The 22,022-nt window shown below is 45.9% G+C and overlaps 1 protein-coding gene across 1 annotated transcript; it reads left to right on the plus strand.

Moving 5' to 3' along the window:
• The first annotated feature begins 430 nt into the window (after window positions 1-430).
• otop1 (otopetrin 1) lies at window positions 431-21,852 on the plus strand. The gene is made up of 6 exons (XM_033017542.1): window positions 431-774; window positions 1,786-1,922; window positions 2,014-2,072; window positions 7,445-7,575; window positions 11,571-12,418; window positions 21,577-21,852. Exons 1-6 carry the CDS (start codon window positions 444-446, stop codon window positions 21,745-21,747), a joined length of 1,677 nt encoding a protein of 558 aa, XP_032873433.1. The 5' UTR covers window positions 431-443; the 3' UTR covers window positions 21,748-21,852.
• The last annotated feature ends 170 nt before the right edge of the window (window positions 21,853-22,022 follow it).

A 22,022-nucleotide genomic window follows, 5' to 3' on the forward strand; every position in this document is an offset into this window, starting at 1 on the left:
GATATTTTGGCCGTGGAGCGACATGGAGAGACTATAGATAAAGCACAAAGAGTTGGAGAAACTCAGCAGGTCCGGCAGCATCTGGGGAAAATGAGAACGGAAATTTCACTCGCTAATATCCATCGTTAAATTAGACACAAGCAGGTGGAATGTGCAATGTCTAAATGAATGTGTAGAATGAAATAAAGCGGAATGGGAATTTATTAATTTAACGCACGTTTTCCACACGTTATCAGGCGAAAGTAATTTATCTATTGGGGGTGTCCAGTTCTGCTTGTTAACTGCAGAAATCACCAGGAGCGTGAAATTCTCTTTTCACCTGCCCTCGTTAGCAAGGGGCGGGAATATTAATGAGAGTTTTTCCTTAAAAAGGAGGCTTTCGGTTTTTTTTCTTCTCCCCTCCCAGATCAAGCTGTCCCCACGTATCCAGATGACAGCCGGCGATGGACGACGGGTGCAGTTTAGAAGTTTACAACCACAGTAATCCGCGCCCCGACAAGCGCCAAGAACCGAGCTGCTCGCCAGATAAGCATCTGAGAAACGCGGCCACCCCGAGCGCTCAGTACGGCATCAATGTTTTTGCCCTGGGCTTGGTCCTAACGGTGGCAGAGGCGTCGCAGAAAGCCGGGGTGACACAGGAGCATACACTAGCTTATCTCAGTACGCTCATGGCCATACAGCTGGCCTGGATGCTCTGGTACTTCTTCAGGAGGCGCAAAACAAAAGGACTAGCCGTGGATAAGGATCACCATGCTGGGCCCGGGTGGCTGAGAGGTACGGTATCACATCGCATGGACTTCGGCTACATCTTCCCACCTGTACCGGGAACATATTTTTAAAATATTTCCAAATTATCATATTTTTAAAGCGTCGCACTATGGTTTTCTTCGGTGGTGGCATTTGGGACAGGTGTAATATTTCCTCGTGTTAGAAGGAACTGCAGATGCTGGTTTAAACCGAAGATAAACACAAAATGCTGGAGTAACTCAGTCTAACGAAGGGTCTCGACCCGAAAGGTCAGCCATTCCTTCTCTCCAGAGATGCTGCTGCCTGTCCCGCGGAGTTACTCCAGCATTTTGTGTGATATTTTCTCCTTCTTCAACATTGGTTTGTGATAAACTTGGCATCTTATTTTAATGTTACCGGAATGTGTTTTTTTTTTTTTAGTTAAATGAACTCGTTTTGGGTGCGTGGGATGAGTGAGTGAGTGAAATGTCAACTCGATGCTTGTGAAAGTAACGGACAACAATTTATTTTCATTATGTTGGAGATGGAAGGATTGGAGCAGGTAGTTGGAAGATAAAGATTGCCACAAAATGCTGGAGTAACTCAGCGGGACAGGTTGCATCTCTGGAGAGAATTAATGAATGGGTGGCGGATCTGAAGAAGGGTCTCGACCCGAAAAGTCGCCCATTCCTTCTCTCCGGAGATACTGCCTGTCCCGGTGAGTTGCTCCAGTATTTTGTGTCCAACTTCGGTGTAAACCAGCATCTGCAGTTTTTAAGAAGGAACTGCAGATGCTGGAAAATCGAAGATACACAAAAATGTTGGAGAAACTCAGCGGGTGCAGCAGCATCTATGGAGCGAGGGAAATAGGCGACGTTTCCGTTATCTATTTCCTTCGCTCCATAGATGCTGCTGCACTCGTTGAGTTTCTCCAACATTTTTGTGTACCAGCATCTACAGTTCCTCCCTACACAAGATAAAGATTGTATTAAGTATCAGTTTAATTGTAATTTCATTCTTTTTGTTCTGAGATTTATTTTTGGTGCATTTCATCGCCAGGTGGTTTAACCTTATTTGCCATCCTGAGTTTAGTTCTGGATATGTTGAAAATTGGATATTACGTTGGATTTTCAAGTTGTCTCACAGACGCCAACGGCGCCTTTCCGGTGGTTCACGCGGTCCACACTCTCTTCCAGGCACGTGTGTGAATATATTTGACCTTTCATTTGTTATCGCAGTTGGATTAGTACATTGTGCATGTTTTATAAATATATGATTTATTTTCAGGTATATTTTCTTTGGTCTCATGCAAAAGATGTCATTCAAACTTTTCAAATTATTGAAAGGTAAAGCCTGTACCATATTCCAAATATGGATTACATTTCTTCCACGAACTGTGTTAAAATTGTACATAGATAAATATCTAGTTTCCGAAAGTTTATGCGAATGGTAATAGCTGAGGAGAATATGTTTAACGTGACAAGGGAGGCATTTGCCCCGTCAACATAACAAGTCCACTCCCCCTCTCCTCATTTCCAGAGGTCCTGCGATATTCTTTTCTCTCTCTCAATTCTCTAAACTCCACTTTGATTTTCTTTCCACTTCATCTACGGCAAGGGATAACTTTGCAAAAGCCATTTTTACCTGGCCATTTACCTGCCTACCTGCAAAGTACGTCTCTGGATGTGGAAGGAAACTGGAGCACTCGCTGGGAGCTCGCCTACTCGCAGAACACGTAAACTCCCGCAATGATAGAAGGCAGCACAGTAGCGCAGTTGGTAGAGTTGCTGCCAAGGGTTCGATTCTGACCTCGGGTGCTGTCAACTAAACAGAAAAATCAGGCTCGAACCCCGGTTGCTGGCGCTGCGTGGCTGTGGCGCCGCCTACTGGATCACTGTGTCAAGTTTCTTCATCGAAGATAGACACACAATGCTGGAGTAACTCAGCGGGACAGGCAACATCCCCAAAGAGAAGGAATTCCGCAAGGATCGGTGCTTATCGTCACGTTGTATAGTTATGATTTGGGTTTCCAAGATTGAAGGCTTTGTGGCCAGGTTTGCAGATTATGCTAAAATAGATGGAGGGGCAGGCAGTGTAAAGAAAGCAAGGACTCTGCAGAAGGACTTGGGCAGGATGGAGTGGGTAGAGAAATGCCAGATGAAATTCAGTTTAGCAAAGTGCGGAGTCATGCATTTTGGTGATAAGAATAAAGGCGTAGATTATTTTCTAAATGGAGAGATATTCCAGAAATCGGAGGTGCGAACTTCCGAACTTGGGAGTGCTGGCGCAGGTCTCCCAAAAAGTTAACTTGCAAGTCGAATCGGTAGCAAGGAAGGCACATTCTATGTTAGCATTTATATCAAGAGGACTGGAATACAAAAACAGAAGCTCTATAAGGCGCTGGTCAGACTGCATTTGGAGTGCTGTGAGCAAATTTGGGCCTCATATCTGAGGAAGGATGTGTTGGCTCTGGAGAGGGTCCAGAGGAGGTTTACAAGAATGATTCCAGGAATGAGTGGGTTAGCATATGATGAGCGTTTGACAGCACTGGGCCTCTACTCGCTGGAGTTTAGAAGGTTGAGGGGGACCTCATTGAAATTTACAGAATAATGAAAGGCATAGATAGAGTGGATGTGGAGAGGATGTTTCCACTGATGGGAGAGCCTAGGACCAGAGGTCATAGCCTCAGAATTAAAGGGCGCTCTTTTAGAAAGGAGGTGAGGAGGAACTTTAGTCAGAGGGTAGTTAATCAGTGGAACTCATTGCCACAGAGGGCTGTGGAGGCCAAGTCAGTGGGTATTTTTAAGGCAGAGATAGACAAATTCTTGATTAGAACAGGTGTCAAGGGTTATAGGGATAAGGCAATAAAATGGGATTAGGAGGCAGAGATCGGCCATGATTGAATGACTGAGTAGACTCGAAGGGATGAATGGCCTAATTCTACTCCTATAACTTGTGAACTAGTGAATGGGTGACGTTGCGGGTCAAAGAAGGAGTATTGACCCAAACCGTCATCCATTCCTTCTCTCCAGCAATCCTACTTGTCCCGCTGAGTTATTCCGGCATTTTGTGATTATCTTCGGTGTAAGCCAGCATCTGCAGTTCCTTCCTGCACATCATGTCTCTTCATCCTCTGGTTCCTCTCATCATCAATTCTTAAATCTGTTTAGTAATCCCCATATTTACACCCTCAGATGAACGGTGCAACGAAGCTAACCCCAGCTTTTATAATTGGACACATATAATATCTGAAATCTTCCATCCCTAATACTACTCTAATAAATTTCTAACCTATCCTCAATGTTTATGTAAAGTATGTGTTGCCAGAACTCAACCCATTATCTTAGTTGAACCAAAGTAGCCCACGTGTTTTTCAATGACACTTTAAACTCTTCCCCACTACAAAGGCTTATGTACACGTTTCCTCGAGTTTCACTTTCGTTGTAGTAGCAATCCATCTGCAGTAGAAGCTCAGCGGGACGAGCAGCATATGGGGTGGGGGCGGGTTGTTGAAGGAACGGTGGACTATTTGAGTTAAGGCCACATGTTCTCTTGCCCGCAAATGCTGCTCAACTTGTTGGGTCCCTTCAGATAGTTTGCTGCTCCAGATTCCATCATCTGCAGTCTCTTGTGTCTACATTTTTTTTTTACGGTGCCCATTTCAGATTGAAACAGTTGGTTTATACGAACCCTTTCATTCACCCTACCAATGGTAGTAACCTGTATCTCTTGGAGCTTATCTTTGATCTGTAATTGGTATCTGGACTTCTGAAATTCGAGTTATGCCATCTTCAAATGTAGGCATTTGAGTCCTGATATTGATCTATGACAAGGACTTCCATTCAGTCTGATAAGCAACCATTTAGGTTCTTTTCATAGGTCATTTTGTCTTTAGGATATCAGTGTTCCTTTAATCCCACAAATTTTCTCTTGTTAACAAATCCATCACATGATATTTTGTTAAAAGTTTTTGAAGGTCCATATCTGCTTCATCAGTGTTAATTTAGATTTGTAATGTGAACTGCCAATTTAATAAAATACAGCCCAGGTGTGATAAAATCAGGCATGCTTCCATTTATACATTTCAAATTAGTGGTTTATTTTCCCCAGGTCTCTTAACTGCACAGTTTGCCCAATATCAGAATTAAGTGAATTTATCTGTATTTGCCAAGTTCTGTCCCATGCTCCTTTTCTAAACGGGGACCTTTCCATTCCTCTGGAAGTACACCAGAGCAACAAATATTTTGTAGATTGTCCACAACTTTCATCCTTGGTTCCTTCAGTATCACAGTATGCACTCCCTTTGGGATGTGTTGTCTTTGTAAACTGAAGGGTTCCCAGCCTATTCAAGTATGTACTGATTATATATTTTCTATTTGAAACATGTCACTGCTTTCTTTTTTAACATATTGGAACACATATTCCCGTGATTTAACATGTCTGCTTCCAAAGGTTTTTTTTTCAGCCCCTGACAACTTCACCCTCACTTTGATTATTATGGAGATACAAGGAACTGCAGATGTTGGAACACAAAGTGCTGGAGTAACTCAGCAGGTCAGGCACTATCTCTGGAGGACAGGGATCGACAGTGTTTTTCAGGTTGGGACCCTTCTCCAGACATAAGTGTCCTAACCTGAAATGTTACCTGTCCATGTCCTCCAGAAATGCTGCCTGACCTGTTAAGTTACTCCAGCACTTTGTATTCTGCTTTGATTGCTATTTGTGCCTTCAATAGGAATTAAGAAGACTTTTAATTTGTCTAAACCTGCACAGTATATATTCCTTTTCCCAGTTTTGATGTGTTCTGTAGCTTGTATATTCCTGCTGTCATTTGTCTTATGTCTCCACTATGCAATTTAGTTTACCCTTTACATTTTATCATTTAAGCTGCCTTAGATTTCACGAGTATATCTATGCTGTTTCAAAGCATTCCTCTTTCAAGATTTTGCATCATTCATTTACTGTTTTACATTTCAAGTTCTGATACTGTTTAATTTGGACCATATTATTTCTCACCTCCGTGAAGGAAGTCCTCCTTTGGTTAGACATTTTTATTTTTGTTCTATTACAACTTGCCTTTTTACATGGATATTCTTGAACTTATTACCGAATGCTCTCCCATTGAAAACATTCACCATTTCATTCCGTAGAACTAGATCCATCACTGCACCCTCAGCACTTCACCCGAAACACAAATCAAAATGTTTCTGGCACATTCTTCTGGAATTATTTCCTACCTACCTCAGTAATCATTTCACTTTTATTCTGGCAGATTTCTTAACTTGTTCATATTTCTCCTCTGTATGCTTTTCAGTATTTATTTGATTTATTTCATACTGATTAGTTCCATCATTGCCCCAAAATTTGAATGGCCTTTGAGAACTCCAGTACTGTACGATGTTTGTGGAGATTTTCGTCTATCCAATTGGCATTCAGCTGATCTAATCTGTTTGTGACTTACAAGTTAGTTGGTTTTCATCACTCCATATGTCTTTTGTTTAAGTGACGAAGCTGTTGCCATGTTCCATTTCTTGGAGATCACAATAAATACTTTAATGTAAATATTGCCAGAAATAAAAAATGCCCTGTATTATTTGGCACCTAATGTCAGAATATCATTCTGTAAGTTGCTTAACGTGTGGTAGAAATTATCTCCTCAATCTGAAGGAAACACAATGGGTGGTGGGTGTATGAAACGAGCTGCCAAAGGAGGTAGTTGAGGCAGGGACTATCCCAACGTTTAAGAAACAGACAGGTACATTGATAGTTTATGAAGGAACTGCAGATACTGGAAAATCAAAGGAAGACAAAATTGCTGGAGAAACTCGGCGGGTGAGGCAGCATCTTTGGAGCGAAGGAAATGGGTAACGTTTCGGGTTGAAACCCTACTTTGATAGGATTACATTGATAGGACAAGTTTGGAAGGATATGGACCAAACGCAGGCGGGTGGGACATGTTGACTGGTGTGGGCAAATTAGGCAAAGGGCCTGTTTCCGCTCTATCACTCTGACTATGAAATTAGAACTGTTTTTGATCCTAAAAATGATAAACTGAATCTTTAGTCATAAATTTAGTTAAATAAAAATCCTTTTGCCACCTGATAAAACGTAACAGTTATATTAAGTTGAGTAGCGGAGACACAAGACAAATGACAGCAGGAACAAGCTATAGAACAGATCAAAACTGGGCGAAGGAACAAATGATTGTCCAGGTTTAGACCAATAGCTGACATTAAAATACTTCTTAATTCTTATTAAAGACACAAATAATAATTAAAGCAGAATACAAGGTACTCGAGTAACTCAGCAGGTCTGTATCATTTGGCAACTAATGTCAGAATATCATTCTGTAAATTGTTTAACCTGTGGCAAAAATTATCTCGTCAATCTGTAGGAAATCAGAACTGATTTTGATCCTAAAAATGATAAACTGAAAATTACAAGTCATAAATAACTTGTATGTACCTCTTGTCAGCTGTAATGATTGTTTAATTTTAAACCTCTCTAGGCATTTAAAAAAAAAAAACTCTTTCTTTTCAAATGTCATGTGAAGCAAAGATGTTTAACATAATATTCAGTAGGAAATCTGTTATTTTAAATAGAAAAGATTTTAACATTTGTAATTTCAATATTTTCTGATAATAAAATTCATAATGTTTTGATTTATGAATTGATTTCTATATTTTACATGCATCACAAGATTTATTATTCTCTGTAGGTTTGGAATGATTCATGCTGTATTTACAAATCTCTTGCTATGGGTGAATGGTATTGTTGCAGAATCTAAACATCAGTTGAATGATCACAAAAAGCGATTAGCAACATTTGGATTTGTCAACATATCTGTGGGTAAGAAACCTTTCACAAATTTCAACTCCAAACTGTGGGGGGGGGGGGCGATAGAAAGTTAGAGGATATTTCATGACCAGATGTAAAATAATTTCAATTTAACAAATACACACTGATCTAAATGAAAAATATCTACCCACCCCCGCTGGGCCCCACGCCACCCCCGCTGGGCCCCACGCCACCCCCGCTGGGCCCCACGCCACCCCCGCTGGGCCCCACGCCACCCCCGCTGGGCCCCACGCCACCCCCGCTGGGCCCCACGCCACCCCCGCTGGGCCCCACGCCACCCCCGCTGGCCCACGCCACCCCAGCTGGGCCCCACGCCACCCCCGCTGGGCCCCACGCCCACCCCCGCTGGGCCCCACGCCACCCCCGCTGGGCCCCACGCCACCCCCGCTGGGCCCCACGCCACCCCCGCTGGGCCCCACGCCACCCCCGCTGGGCCCCACGCCACCCCCGCTGGGCCCCACGCCACCCCGCTGGGCCCCACGCCACCCCCGCTGGGCCCCACGCCACCCCGGCTGGGCCCCACGCCACCCCGGCTGGGCCCCACGCCACCCCGGCTGGGCCCCACGCCACCCCGGCTGGGCCCCACACCACCCCCGCTGGGCCCCACACCACCCCGATGACCCCTACAGTGTCCACGCCACCCTCGCTGACTCCTGCTGGGCCCACGCCACCCCCGCTGGGTCCACGCCACCCTCGTTGACCCCCGCTGGGTCTACACCACCCCCACTGACCCCCGCTGGGTCTACGCCACCCTCGCTGACCCCCGCTGGGCCCACGCCACCCCCGCTGAGCCCACGCCACCCCAGCTGAGTCCACGCCACCCTCGCTGACCCCCCGCTGGGCACACGCCACTCCCGTTGGGCCCACACCACCCCCACTGACACCCGCTGGGCCTCCGCACCCCCCACTGGGCCCATTTCGAGATCGGGCGAGGGGGGCTGGGGGAAAATATGCGTCAAGCCGATAACCAAATTGTTAAAGAGTTAAAAGATAGCCTAATCGATAAAGAGCTGAGAAGAGGAATCAGAGCTGCCAAGGAAAGGTACTCTGAGAAGTTGAGGAGCAAGTTCTCAGCTAATGACTTCTTCAGTTTGGAAGGGCATGCAAGAAATCACCAGCTATAAGAGGAAAGCCCCCCGCTCTTTGGACAATCGTCAGCTGAGGAACGACCTGAATGAGTTTTACTGCAGGCGTGAAAATCAGAAATGTAACCCTGGTGCCCCTTCCCCAACAAACACAGCCAGACCCCAGTCTGCAAAGAATGGACCCTGCACCCTCTCCTTCCCATTCACCACTTCACATCTACTTAAGGCAAGACTCAAGTATGAAAAGAGTGGACCCTTTCCCACCCCAGCCAACACTTCACCCCCACTCACAGCCTGACCTCAGTCTGCAAAGACTGGGCCCTTCTACACCCACCCCACTCCAATCACCACTTCACACCCAATGACTGCACCTCCACAGACACCTCTGTCAAACTTCTCAAGTTTGCGGATGACACAACCCTGATTGGACTGATCCAGGATGGGGATCTCAGTTTGACATCTTTCCTACAACATGGTGCCCAGAACTGAACACAATATTCTAAACACAATATTCTAAATGCGGTCTCACCAACGTCTTATACAACTGCAACATGACCTCCCAACTTCTATACTCAATACTCTGACTGATGAGGGCCAAAGTGCCAAAATACTTTTTGACCACCTGATATACCTGCGACACGACCTTCAAGGAACCATGCAACCATCAACCATTCCTCTGCCCATCTGGCTAATTGATCCAGATCCTGCTGCAATCTTTCACAACCATCTTCACTATATGCACTTCTGTGTCATCAGCAAACTTGCTAATCTTGCCCTGTTCTGTGATGTTTCACAGAGTGCTGGAGTAACTCAGGCTGAGTATAGAAGTTGGGAGGTCATGTTGCAGTTGCATAAGAAGTTGGTGAGGCTGCATTCAGAGCATTGTATTCAGTTCTGGGCACCATGTTATAGGAAATATGTCATCAAACTGGAAAGGGTACAGTGAAGATTTATGAGGTTGTTGCCTGGACTAGAGGGCCAGAGCTATAGGGAAAGGTTGAGTAGGCTGGGACTCTATTTCATGGAGCACAGGAGGATGAGGGATGATCTAATAGAGGTGTATAAAATCATGATTTGAATAGATATGGTTGAGTCTTTTGCCCAGAGTAAGTGAATCGAGGAGCAGAGGACATAAGTTTAAGGTGAAGGGCAAAAGATTTATTAGGAATCTGTGGGGTATGATTTTCACATAAAGGGTGGTAGGTGTATGGAATAAGCTGCCAGAGGAGGTAGTTGAGGCAGGGACTATTACAACATTTAAGAAACAGTTAGACAGGTACATGGATAGGCCAGGTTCGGAGGGATATGGATCAAACGTGGGCAGGTGGACTAGTGCAGATGGGACATGCTGGGCCGAAGGGCCTGTTTCCACACTGTATTACTCTATGACTTTATCTTTCCCTCTCAAACACATTCTCCTGCCTTCTCCCCATTACCTCTGACACACCAATCAATCAAGAATCTATCAATCACTTCCTGAAAAATGTCCATTGACGACCTCCACAGCTGTCTGTGGCAATGAATTCCACAGTTCACCACCCTAAGAAATGCCAGCTCATCTCCTTCCTAAAGGAATGTCTTTTAATTCTGAGGCTGTGGCCACTGGTCCTAGACTCTCCCACTAGTGGAAACATCCTCTCCAAATCCACTCCATCCAGGTTTTTACCAGGCTGGGCAGACAGCAACAGCTTCACACCGTGCCCCAAAGCTTATGTCCTGTCCTGCCTCACCCAAGGCAGCAGAGATGTTATAGGAGAGGGCAAGCATCGTAACAAAGTAGCTCACGATGGTTTGGGTAACATTCAGGAATGTCTATGCATGGCACATCATGAATATTACTGAAGAACGGTCTTGACCCGAAATATAATCTATACCTTTTCTCCAGAGATGCTGCCTAACCCACTGAGTTACTCAAGCACTCTGTGACATGTCACCTATCCATGTTCTCCAGAGATGCTGCCTGACCTGCTGAGTTACTTCAGCACTCTGTGATATGTCACCTATCCATGTTCTCCAGAGATGCTGCCTGACTCACTGCGTTACTCCAGCACTTTGTGACTATTTTCCCTTCACCCATCTGCCCAAGCCCACTCTCCCCCCTCCTTTCCTATGTTCCTTTCCACCCATAAACCTCTCTCTGCCTTTACATTTCACTCCTCTTTCAAATCTGCTCTACTTATCTACATGCATTTTTCTTCTTCACTTTTTAGTCATAGAATGATGCAGTGTGGAAACAGGCCCTTCAGCCCAACTTGCCCACACCGACCGACATGTCCCATCTAAACTAGTCCCACTCACACGCGTTTGGCCCATATCCATCTAAATCTGTCCTATCCATGTACGTGTCCAAATGTATCTTAAATATTAGGATAGTCCCAGCCTTAACTTCCTCTTCTGGCAGCTCGTTCCATACACCCAGCACACTATGTGTGAAAAAGCTACCTCAGATTCCTGTTAATTTCTGAAATATTGGTCATAAATTTGGTGCATAAATGCTCCAAAACAAGGCTCAGAATGGATCAGAGAGCATCTAAAACCCCTGAGCTTCCAGGACCCGCTTAAGGGCCCTGGACCCTGGCATCGAGGGACTTCACGCACATTATTTCACATTAATTTTTGTGTAATCCTGTCATGCCACCCACCTTTTTGAAAAGCTTCGTACGGGCCTGTATGATCCATATCCTTCTATTCCTTGCTCTTTCATATGCCTAACCTAAAAGGTTAACGCACTTGACAAAGATGGTCCTATTTATCTGGATATTGATTTGGCTCGAGGCTCAAATCTGCTAAATTTGACACCAAGCAATGGCAATATAACGGGAATGTGCGTTGCCAGCCAAGTTACATATTGTTTATGTGTTGAGAAGTGTGTTGTGCAATAAATTATTTCATTTCTTGCAGAAAAGACTGCACCAGAGTGCAACTGTACCACCAATGCATGTGCAGTTTTCTACAAAGGGTTCTATTATATGTATCCCTTCAGCATTGAATATCACGTTTTTGCATCTGCCATGCTTTATGTCATGTGGAAGAACGTGGGGCGGAAGATTGAAGAGCACAAGCGCCGCAAACTTACTTTTAAGAGACAGTACAAAATATTACCAGGACCAGCGCTGGGAGCCGTTGTGTTAGCGGCGACCATAGGCATTCTAATAGTGTACAACATACAGGTGGGCCATTCCGAAGCTCAGCGCAGGTCTGCCGTGACTATGTTTTATTCCTACAGCATTATTGTGTTGAGTTTGATGTCCGTAGCGACTGCGAGTGGCCTGGTGATTTATCGGCTGGAGAAGCGGCCGGTGGATACTTCCACCAACCCCACGAGGAAGCTGGACGGCTCTCTGCTGGTCGGCACAGCCTGCGCCTCCTGGCTCCTGTCCTGGTGCTCCGTGCTGGCGGGGATCGCTGCAGAAACCCGCCAGCACCACGCCTGGCTCAACCTGCCCTATTCTTTGTTGACCATCATTGAGAAATACCTGCAGAACATGTTCATCATCGAGTCCCTCCACCGGGAGAGCAACAAGTGCGAGGAGCGAGTGCAGAAATCCCAGAGGATATTTGCTGTGTCGGCTCCCGAAAGTGGCGAGGAGCGGGCTGGGGGCGAGAGCGGTGGCAAGGACATGGGCAATACGAGCAGGGGCGTGTGGCGACCCGGCCACTCTCTGCCGCTGCGGGACGGCGAGGCGGGGGGCACCAAAAGCCTGATGCTTAAGAACATCGCCGCCTTCCTCTTCCTCTGTAATATCTCGGTAAGTTTCACTAACCCCCCGGTTGAAAATAATCTCTTGGTTTCCTTTCACAATGTAATTCTTCGGAGAAATACTTGGATTTGTAATTTTAATTCGTGCCAGAGCACGTTAAATCTGGAAGTAGGTCAAAAATCAACATGAACCAGAAGTATTCACTGACGTGTACTCGCCAACCAGGTGATGGTTGCTGGATCATCTATGTTGGCGATAGAACTTTATTTATCTGCCACAGAAGGCAGTGCAGGCCAATTCACTGGATGTTTTCAAGAGGGTTAGATTTAGCTCTTAGGGCTAAAGGAATCGAGGGATATGGGGAGAAAGCAGGAACGGGGTACTGATTTTAGATGATTAGCCATGATCATATTGAATGGCGGTGCTGGCTCGAAGGGCCGAATGGCCTACCCCTTCACCTATGTTTCTATCCCAGGGGAGACCTGGGGCAGGGCTGCCAACTCTCACGCTTTGAGCGTGAGATTCACGCCCTCAAGCAAACTCTCACGCCCTCACGCTGATCAGAAATTTCTCACGCTCAGTGGTGAGAAATTTTGTGATCAACGAAAAATTTCAAAACTCGAATAAACTGCATGGTCCGCGGGTGTTGGAGAGCCGGGGCTGAGGGAGGCATGGGAGCAGAACCAGCAGCGGGAACAGATGCGGGGAGCCGGGACTGTCGAGTGTTTGCGGTGCTGCGAGTCGCTCGCTGCAGCTCTAGCCATAAAGCACTCCAGACAGTGCAAGAGTCCCGGGCGTCGGAGGCGTCGGAAGCGTCGCGCCGCTGCCGCGACAGTCTCTGTGCCGAAGGGACATATTCTCAAAGGGAGGTGGAGAGAGAGAGGGGAAGGAGACAGGGAGACAGTGGGGGGAGAAAGAGGGGGTGAGAGGGGAGAGACAGAGGGGGCGTGAATGGAGAGAGAGAAGAGGAAGAGAGGGGGGAGAGGGAAGAAGAGAGAGAGGGGTAGGAGAGAATGGGAGAGAGGGGGAAGAGATGGGTGGTAAAAGAGAGGGGGAAGTGAGAGAGATGGGGGGGGGGGGTCAAAGAGAAAGAGGAGATAGAGACAGAGGAGAACGAGAGAGAGCCAGGGGGAGAGGAGAGTGAGGTGGGAGGGGAAAGAAATGGGGGAGGGAGATGGAAGGCGAGAGTGCGGAGAGAGGGGGAAGAGAGAGAATGTGAGAGGAGAGGACAGATTGTTAGAGGGAGAGAAGAGAGGAAGGAGGGAAAGAGAGGGGGAGAGAGAAGAAGGGGGGAGAGAGGGTTAGGGGAAAGAGGGGAGAGAGTAGTTGGAGGAAGAGGGGAGGAGAGTTAGGGGAGGGAGGGGGAGGAGATCTGGAGTGCGAGGCGAGAGAGGGGGAGAGATTTAGGGGAAAGAGGGGCACGATATATGTGGAGATTGAAGGAGGGGGGAGCGAGAGGAGAGCGACGAGATGGAAGGTGAGAGGGGGAGAGACGAGGGGTGAGAGGAGAGAGGCGGAAGAGGGGGAGAGGAATGAGAGAGTGGGAAGAGAGATGGAGAGAGAAAGAGAGGGGGGGGGGGAGAGGAGAGAGGGGGATAGAGGCAGGCTGCCAACCTCTCATACATTGAGCGTGAGAATCACGCATTTCACCAAATTCTCACGCTGATCACAAATTTCTCTCGCTCTGTTGTGAGAAATTCTGTGATCAACAAAAATTTCAAAACTCATATCAACTGCATGGGCCGCGGGTGTTGGAAGCAGAAGCAGCGGTGGGGACAGATGCGGATGGGGAGCGGGGCTGGAGAGTGTTTGCCGGGCTGGTGAGTCGCTCACTGCAGCTCCGGCCATGGAGCAGCCTCAGTGCAAGAGTCCTGGACCATCGGAGCGTTGCGCCGCTGCCGTGAGAGTCTCTGTGCCAAATTCGCCCAGGTGACCGGCATGGATCATGCTGCGGCTCGGTGCATCCTGGAGGACAACCAGTGGCTGCTGGAAGTAAGTACCAAGCACTGGGTAGATACGGTGGAAGAAAGTGGACTTCAAATGGGGGTGGTTGGTGAAAGCATCCTGCTTGCCTGCTAGATTTTCACTTACTGTAACTGCAGGAAAAATGTTCCCGATTTTGGGGGCGTTCAGAACCATGGGTCACAGTTTAAGAATAAAAGGGGGGCCAGTTAGGACTGAGATGAGAACAAACTTTCTTCACACAGAGAGTTGTGAATCTGTGGAATTCTCTGCCACAGAAGGCAGTGCAGGCCAATTCACTGGATGTTTTCAAGAGAGAGTTACATTTAGTTCTTGGGGCTAACGACATCAAGGGATATGGGGAAAAAAACAGGAAAGAGGTACTGATTTTAGATGAATAGCCATGATCATATTGAATGGCAGTGCTGGCTCGAAGGGCCGATGGCCTATTCCTGCACCTATTTTCTATGTTTCTATGCTTGAGTATATGGCAATAAAACTCGATCACTTGATTTTGAAGCATTCATGCATGGTGGAGGTATAATGTAGTCATAGACTGATACAGTGTGAAAACAGGCCCTTCGGTGCAACTTGTCCACACCCGCCAACATGTCCCAGCTACGCCACCTGCTTTTGGTCCATACCTCCAAACCTGTCCTATCCATGTATCAGTCTAACTTTTTCTTAAATGTTGGGATGGTCCCTGCCTCAACTACCTCCTCTGGCAGCTTGTTCCATACACCCATCACCCTTTGTGTGGATAAAATTACCCCTTAAAAAGTTACCTCTTAAAAATACTTCATACAAAAAACATTAAAATCATACTTCTACAGTGCACTAAAACATGATTTTAATATATCAAATTTCAAAAAGTTCCTACCCTGGGAGGGGGACACACCGTTCTTCCACACCATCTCCCCGCTCGGTTGCTCCACTCCCTCACCGGGTACCCCCAAGGCCAGTGATCAGTGATCGCACAGCCTCCCCCCTTTCAAAAATGCTCCAATCCAATTTAAAGCATATATATTGCATTCAAGTGTAAGTTAAAAGACTCGCCACAGTATTCACCATATTGCACAATTTCAATTCCTAAAAATGCAAATGTTCCGTACCAATGGGAGGGGGACCCCCCCCCCCCCCCCAACCCCCCCCAACCCCCCCCCCCCCCCCCCCCCCCCCCCCCCCCCCCCCCCCCGTCGCTATGCTCCCTCGGGCTTGGTCTCTCGCAATTTCTCACTCCCAACTCTCACCCAATGTTGGCAGTCCTGCCTGGGGTTACATGTTGACCAGTGCACTGTGTATAGATTCAGTATTCTTCTTCCAGACTATTGCACTACCAGAGCAAAGAAGGTATTTTATATGCTAAAGAACATGTCTCACGTCGTGCAATGATATCCTCGGTTCTGTGCTGAACTGTTGGCCTGGATCTCTGTTACTATCCATGAGCCACAGCCTTCCAAAGCAAGTAGGACAGACAGCACGGTGGCGCAGTGGTAGAGTTGCTGCCTTACAGTGCCAGAGACCTGGGTTCGATCCTGACTATGGGTGCTGTCTGTACGGAGTTTGTACTTTCTCCCCATGACTTGTATGGGTTTTCTCTGAGATATCTTGTTTCCCTCCGCACATCAAAGATGTCCAGATTTGTAGGGTAATTTTTGGTAAAATTGTAAATTGCCCCTAGTGTGAAGGATCGTGTTAGAGGTCAGGTCAGCGCGGATTAGGTGGGCTGAAGTTGCCGGTTTCCACACAGCATCTCTAAACTAAAGTGCCGTGAACACTGCCTTGCAGGGTACATAGGGAGCGGAGAGGATGGGTAAAAGAGAGGGGGAAGTGAGAGAGATGGGGGGGGGGGTCAAAGAGAAAGAGGAGATAGAGACAGAGGAGAAAGAGAGAGAGCCAGGGGAGAGTGAGGTGGGAGGGAGAAATGGGGGAGAGAGATGAGAGCGAGAGAGAGAGAGGGGGGGAAGAGAGAGATGAGAGGAGAGACAGAGTGTAGAGAGGGAGAGATAGAGAGGAAGGGAGAAAGAGAGGGGGAGAGAGAAGAAAGAGGGGGGGAGAGAGGGTTAGGGGAAAGAGGGGAGAGAGAGTTGGAGGAAAGAGGGGAGAGAGTTAGGGGAGAGAGGGGGGGAGAGCGAGAGAGGGGGAGAGAGTTAGGGGAAAGAGGGGACGAGAGATGTGGAGATTGAAGGAGGGGGGAGAGAGAGGGAGAGAGAAGAGAGGGAAGGTGAGAGGGGGAGAGAGAGGGGTTGAGAGGAGAGAGAGCGGAAGAGGGGGAGAGGAATGAGAGATGTGGGAGAGAGAGAGGGGAGAGAAAGAGAGGGGGGGGGGAGAGGGAGAGGGGGATAGAGGCAGGGCTGCCAACTCTCATACATTGAGCGTGAGAATCACGCATTTCACCAAATTCTCACGCTGATCACAAATTTCTCTCGCTCTGTTGTGAGAAATTCTGTGATCAACAAAAATTTCAAAACTCATATCAACTGCATGGGCCGCGGGTGTTGGAAGCAGAAGCAGCGGTGGGGACAGATGCGGATGGGGAGCGGGGCTGGAGAGTGTTTGCCGGGCTGGTGAGTCGCTCACTGCAGCTCCGGCCATGGAGCAGCCTCAGTGCAAGAGTCCTGGACCATCGGAGCGTTGCGCCGCTGCCGTGAGAGTCTCTGTGCCAAATTCGCCCAGGTGACCGGCATGGATCATGCTGCGGCTCGGTGCATCCTGGAGGACAACCAGTGGCTGCTGGAAGTAAGTACCAAGCACTGGGTAGATACGGTGGAAGAAAGTGGACTTCAAATGGGGGTGGTTGGTGAAAGCATCCTGCTTGCCTGCTAGATTTTCACTTACTGTAACTGCAGGAAAAATGTTCCCGATTTTGGGGGCGTTCAGAACCATGGGTCACAGTTTAAGAATAAAAGGGGGGCCAGTTAGGACTGAGATGAGAACAAACTTTCTTCACACAGAGAGTTGTGAATCTGTGGAATTCTCTGCCACAGAAGGCAGTGCAGGCCAATTCACTGGATGTTTTCAAGAGAGAGTTACATTTAGTTCTTGGGGCTAACGACATCAAGGGATATGGGGAAAAAAACAGGAAAGAGGTACTGATTTTAGATGAATAGCCATGATCATATTGAATGGCAGTGCTGGCTCGAAGGGCCGATGGCCTATTCCTGCACCTATTTTCTATGTTTCTATGCTTGAGTATATGGCAATAAAACTCGATCACTTGATTTTGAAGCATTCATGCATGGTGGAGGTATAATGTAGTCATAGACTGATACAGTGTGAAAACAGGCCCTTCGGTGCAACTTGTCCACACCCGCCAACATGTCCCAGCTACGCCACCTGCTTTTGGTCCATACCTCCAAACCTGTCCTATCCATGTATCAGTCTAACTTTTTCTTAAATGTTGGGATGGTCCCTGCCTCAACTACCTCCTCTGGCAGCTTGTTCCATACACCCATCACCCTTTGTGTGGATAAAATTACCCCTTAAAAAGTTACCTCTTAAAAATACTTCATACAAAAAACATTAAAATCATACTTCTACAGTGCACTAAAACATGATTTTAATATATCAAATTTCAAAAAGTTCCTACCCTGGGAGGGGGACACACCGTTCTTCCACACCATCTCCCCGCTCGGTTGCTCCACTCCCTCACCGGGTACCCCCAAGGCCAGTGATCAGTGATCGCACAGCCTCCCCCCTTTCAAAAATGCTCCAATCCAATTTAAAGCATATATATTGCATTCAAGTGTAAGTTAAAAGACTCGCCACAGTATTCACCATATTGCACAATTTCAATTCCTAAAAATGCAAAATGTTCCGTACCAATGGGAGGGGGACCCCCCCCCCCCCCCCCAACCAACCCCCCCCCCAACCCCCCCCCCCCCCCCCCCCCCCCCCCCCCCCCCACCCGTCGCTATGCTCCCTCGGGCTTGGTCTCTCGCAATTTCTCACTCCCAACTCTCACCCAATGTTGGCAGTCCTGCCTGGGGTTACATGTTGACCAGTGCACTGTGTATAGATTCAGTATTCTTCTTCCAGACTATTGCACTACCAGAGCAAAGAAGGTATTTTATATGCTAAAGAACATGTCTCACGTCGTGCAATGATATCCTCGGTTCTGTGCTGAACTGTTGGCCTGGATCTCTGTTACTATCCATGAGCCACAGCCTTCCAAAGCAAGTAGGACAGACAGCACGGTGGCGCAGTGGTAGAGTTGCTGCCTTACAGTGCCAGAGACCTGGGTTCGATCCTGACTATGGGTGCTGTCTGTACGGAGTTTGTACTTTCTCCCCATGACTTGTATGGGTTTTCTCTGAGATATCTTGTTTCCCTCCGCACATCAAAGATGTCCAGATTTGTAGGGTAATTTTTGGTAAAATTGTAAATTGCCCCTAGTGTGAAGGATCGTGTTAGAGGTCAGGTCAGCGCGGATTAGGTGGGCTGAAGTTGCCGGTTTCCACACAGCATCTCTAAACTAAAGTGCCGTGAACACTGCCTTGCAGGGTACATAGGGAGCGGAGAGGATGGGCTTGATGAGATAGCAAGTTATTTACTTATTTCCTATGTCTCCCTAAGCCAAAAGAACGTACAGGTATGTAGGTAAATTGGCTTGGTAAATGTAAAAATTGTCCCTAGTGGATGATCCTGGTCGGTGCGGACCCTGTGGGCCGAAGGTCCTGTTTCTGCGTTGTATCACTAAACTAAAATAAAAAGTTGTTTGGCCCATATCATTCCAATCAATTCAATTTCCCCATATGTCTCTGCATTATTCTCGCACCAGTTCATGATCTTCTGCCTGTGTCTCTTGCCACCCACTTGCATTGAGGATAATTTGCAATGGCCATTTTATCTGTTAATTGGTGCATCGTTGGGCCATATGAGGAAATCCACACGGTCGCATAGCGAATGTGCAAACTCCCCGCAGATAGTATGGAAGGTTAGGATTGTGTGCTCGACTAGCGCGCTATTGTGCCACAATTTATAAATTGATAGACAATTGAAGAATTTTGAGAGCCGACCTAAGAAAAATTTGTTAAATTGATGCGGCCAGGTCACAAGAACATATGAAAATATCACATTTTGTGAATAGGTCAAAAAATAGCGGAAGTTCTTTATTAACGCAGTTAGCAAAAATATTAACGATTTATGTTTTCAAGAAAAATGAGTTGAGGGTAATCTTTCAAATTGAACCAGTGATCCAATCAGTGAAGAAATTACTTTAATGAAATCTTCAAGGGCGAATTGGAGGAAATGTTGTAAAAGTGCAAAAGGTAGCTGGGAAATGCGACATAATGGTGGGCGTGAACTTAGATGATTAATTTACCATTTTAAAAGTATTTGCAGGATTAGTCAGTCAATCAGTTTGGAATGAAGAAGGGATCAACATTTACAAGCAATCCCTGCAGTAAGCATTTATCTAAACATTTCAATTGGGTCTGAACACTGGCTGTCTACATCAAAATGGATGTAGAACAGGCCTTTCAGCCCATCATATCTGCACTGACCACAATGCCTGAACTAATGAGGTCTGAAGAAGGGTCTCGACCCGAAATGTCACCCATTCCTTCTCTTCAGAGATGCTGCCAGTCTGAGTTACTCCAGCATTTTGTGTCTAGAACTAATTCCATCTCCCTGTACATGGCCAGTATCCCTCTATTCTCAAATGTCTGTGTAAATGTTGCTATCTCTCTGCTTCTCGCATCTCTTGGCAGCACATTCCTGACTCTTACCACACTGTGTATAAAAGAAAATGTCTTACAAATTTCAAGCATTTCCCCCTCTCACCTTAAACCTTGATTAGTACAGGTGTCGGGGGTTACGGGGCGAAGGCAGGAGAATTTGTTTGAGAGGGAAAGATACTGTAGATCAGCCATGATTGAATGGTGGAGTAGACTTGGTGGGCCGATTGGCTTTATTCTGTTCCTAGAACTCATTAATTTATGAACTATATTCTCCAGTAATAGATATGCTATCAATCATTTATTTATGCCACCACCTTCAGTATTCCAGTGTGAATATGGAAGCCCAGACCACTGTTTGCCAGTGATTTCCTGATTCTGTGTAGATATTACAGAGTCCAATGGCAGTGTTTACTTTGGGGGAAAGCTTCCCATTGAATCTGATTAGCTTAGAATGTTTCCACTAGTGGGAGAGCCTAGGATTCAAGGTCATGGCCTCAGAATTAAAGGACGTTCTTTTAGGAAGGTGATGAGGAGAAATTTATTTAGTCAGAGGGTGTTGAATCTGTGGAATTCTTTGCCACAGAAGGTTGTGGAGACCAAGTCCGAGGATATTTTTACGGCGGAGATAGATAGATTCTTGATCAGTGTGGTGTCAGAGCTTATGGGGAGAAGGCAGGAGAATGGGGTTGGGAGGGAGAGATAGATCTGCCATGATTGAATGGTAGGGTTGACTTGATGGGCTGAATAGCCCTCATTCTACTCTTATCACTTATGAACTTATTTAGTGTAAGGTAATTTAAATTTGTCATTCTACTCCTATCACTTATGGCCTTGTTTAGTTTAAGGTAATCTAAATTCATTGAATTATCCCAATTGACTTGAATAATTTAGTTTAAAACATTGAATGTTTGTTTTCCTTTCTCAATGTTATAATTTGAGTTGGGACCATCCACAAACAATAAAGCACTCAACGTTTCCAGCATTTTGTTGTTTATAATTCATAATTCTGAATTTGACATTCAGCTAAATTTGGTTTTGAAAGAAATCAAAAGATGCTGAAAATGTGAAATGATTACGAATAAATGGTGGAAATGTTCGGCAGCTCAGGGAGCATTTGTGGAAATCTAAACTGAACTAAACTAAATGGTCAACATTTCTATTTAGTCACTTTACATCAGAAATAACTTTAACCATGTGAACCACAGGATATTAAATGTTGGAAAATTGCATGATTAATTGATGACAAACTACATGTCAAATGTCCTTTAGTGAGGAATGGGTGCTACTGATGATTATATTAATAATACACTTTAGCAGTAATCCATAACACAGATATTCATTGTACACAGACCAAATGCTGGGGTACTAAATTGTAATCAACAATCCTGTTACTCTGGGGGAAAATATAATATAGTCTACTGATGTGAAACACTTTTACAATTTGAAGTTTATTATCTGGCATATTATACGTAGTTTGTGATTTTTGTGATTGTGTTGATTGTGAATAGCATGTGTTAGAAATCAATCTGATTCTAAGATCTTACTTTTCTTTTTTGTTTGAAGTTCTGGATACTTCCAGCCTTTGGAACTCGCCCCCAGTTTGACAATGGCCTCGAAGAAAATGTTTATGGATTTGAAACATGGATTCTAATCGTAAACCTTGCAATGCCTTTTGCTATTTTCTATCGCATGCATGCATCTGCTTCACTTTTTGAGGTGTTCTGTTCAACATAGTCAACAAATGTAATTGGTGTGCAGGGAATGGAAATATGTATGAATAGCTGCATAGGAAAACTAAGCTACATTAGCGCACTTGATTTTCTTGTACCTAAATGTGGAATCAGCACTGGCTAAAAGTTCAGAATTTTAATTTTGTATTAATAGATTTAAGGTGTTTTTGAAATATTTTGTATTAAATTATCTTTGTTATAATGTATCAAATTTTCAAAGTTCAATAGGTTGCCAATAAAGATTTGAATACGAAGCTTGTAATACTGTGAATCTGAGAA

Source organism: Amblyraja radiata, chromosome 1 (genome assembly GCF_010909765.2).
Source record: "Amblyraja radiata isolate CabotCenter1 chromosome 1, sAmbRad1.1.pri, whole genome shotgun sequence".
Classification (NCBI taxonomy): Eukaryota; Metazoa; Chordata; class Chondrichthyes; order Rajiformes; family Rajidae; genus Amblyraja; species Amblyraja radiata.

Bases quoted from the DNA above. Each gene is read 5' to 3' on its own strand.
- otop1 (XM_033017542.1), top strand. From the start codon at position 444: ATGGACGACGGGTGCAGTTTAGAAGTTTACAACCACAGTAATCCGCGC. The intron at 1,923-2,013 runs GCACGTGTGTGA...ATTTATTTTCAG, and splicing joins CGGTCCACACTCTCTTCCAG to GTATATTTTCTTTGGTCTCA. The intron at 7,576-11,570 runs GTAAGAAACCTT...CATTTCTTGCAG, and splicing joins ATTTGTCAACATATCTGTGG to AAAAGACTGCACCAGAGTGC.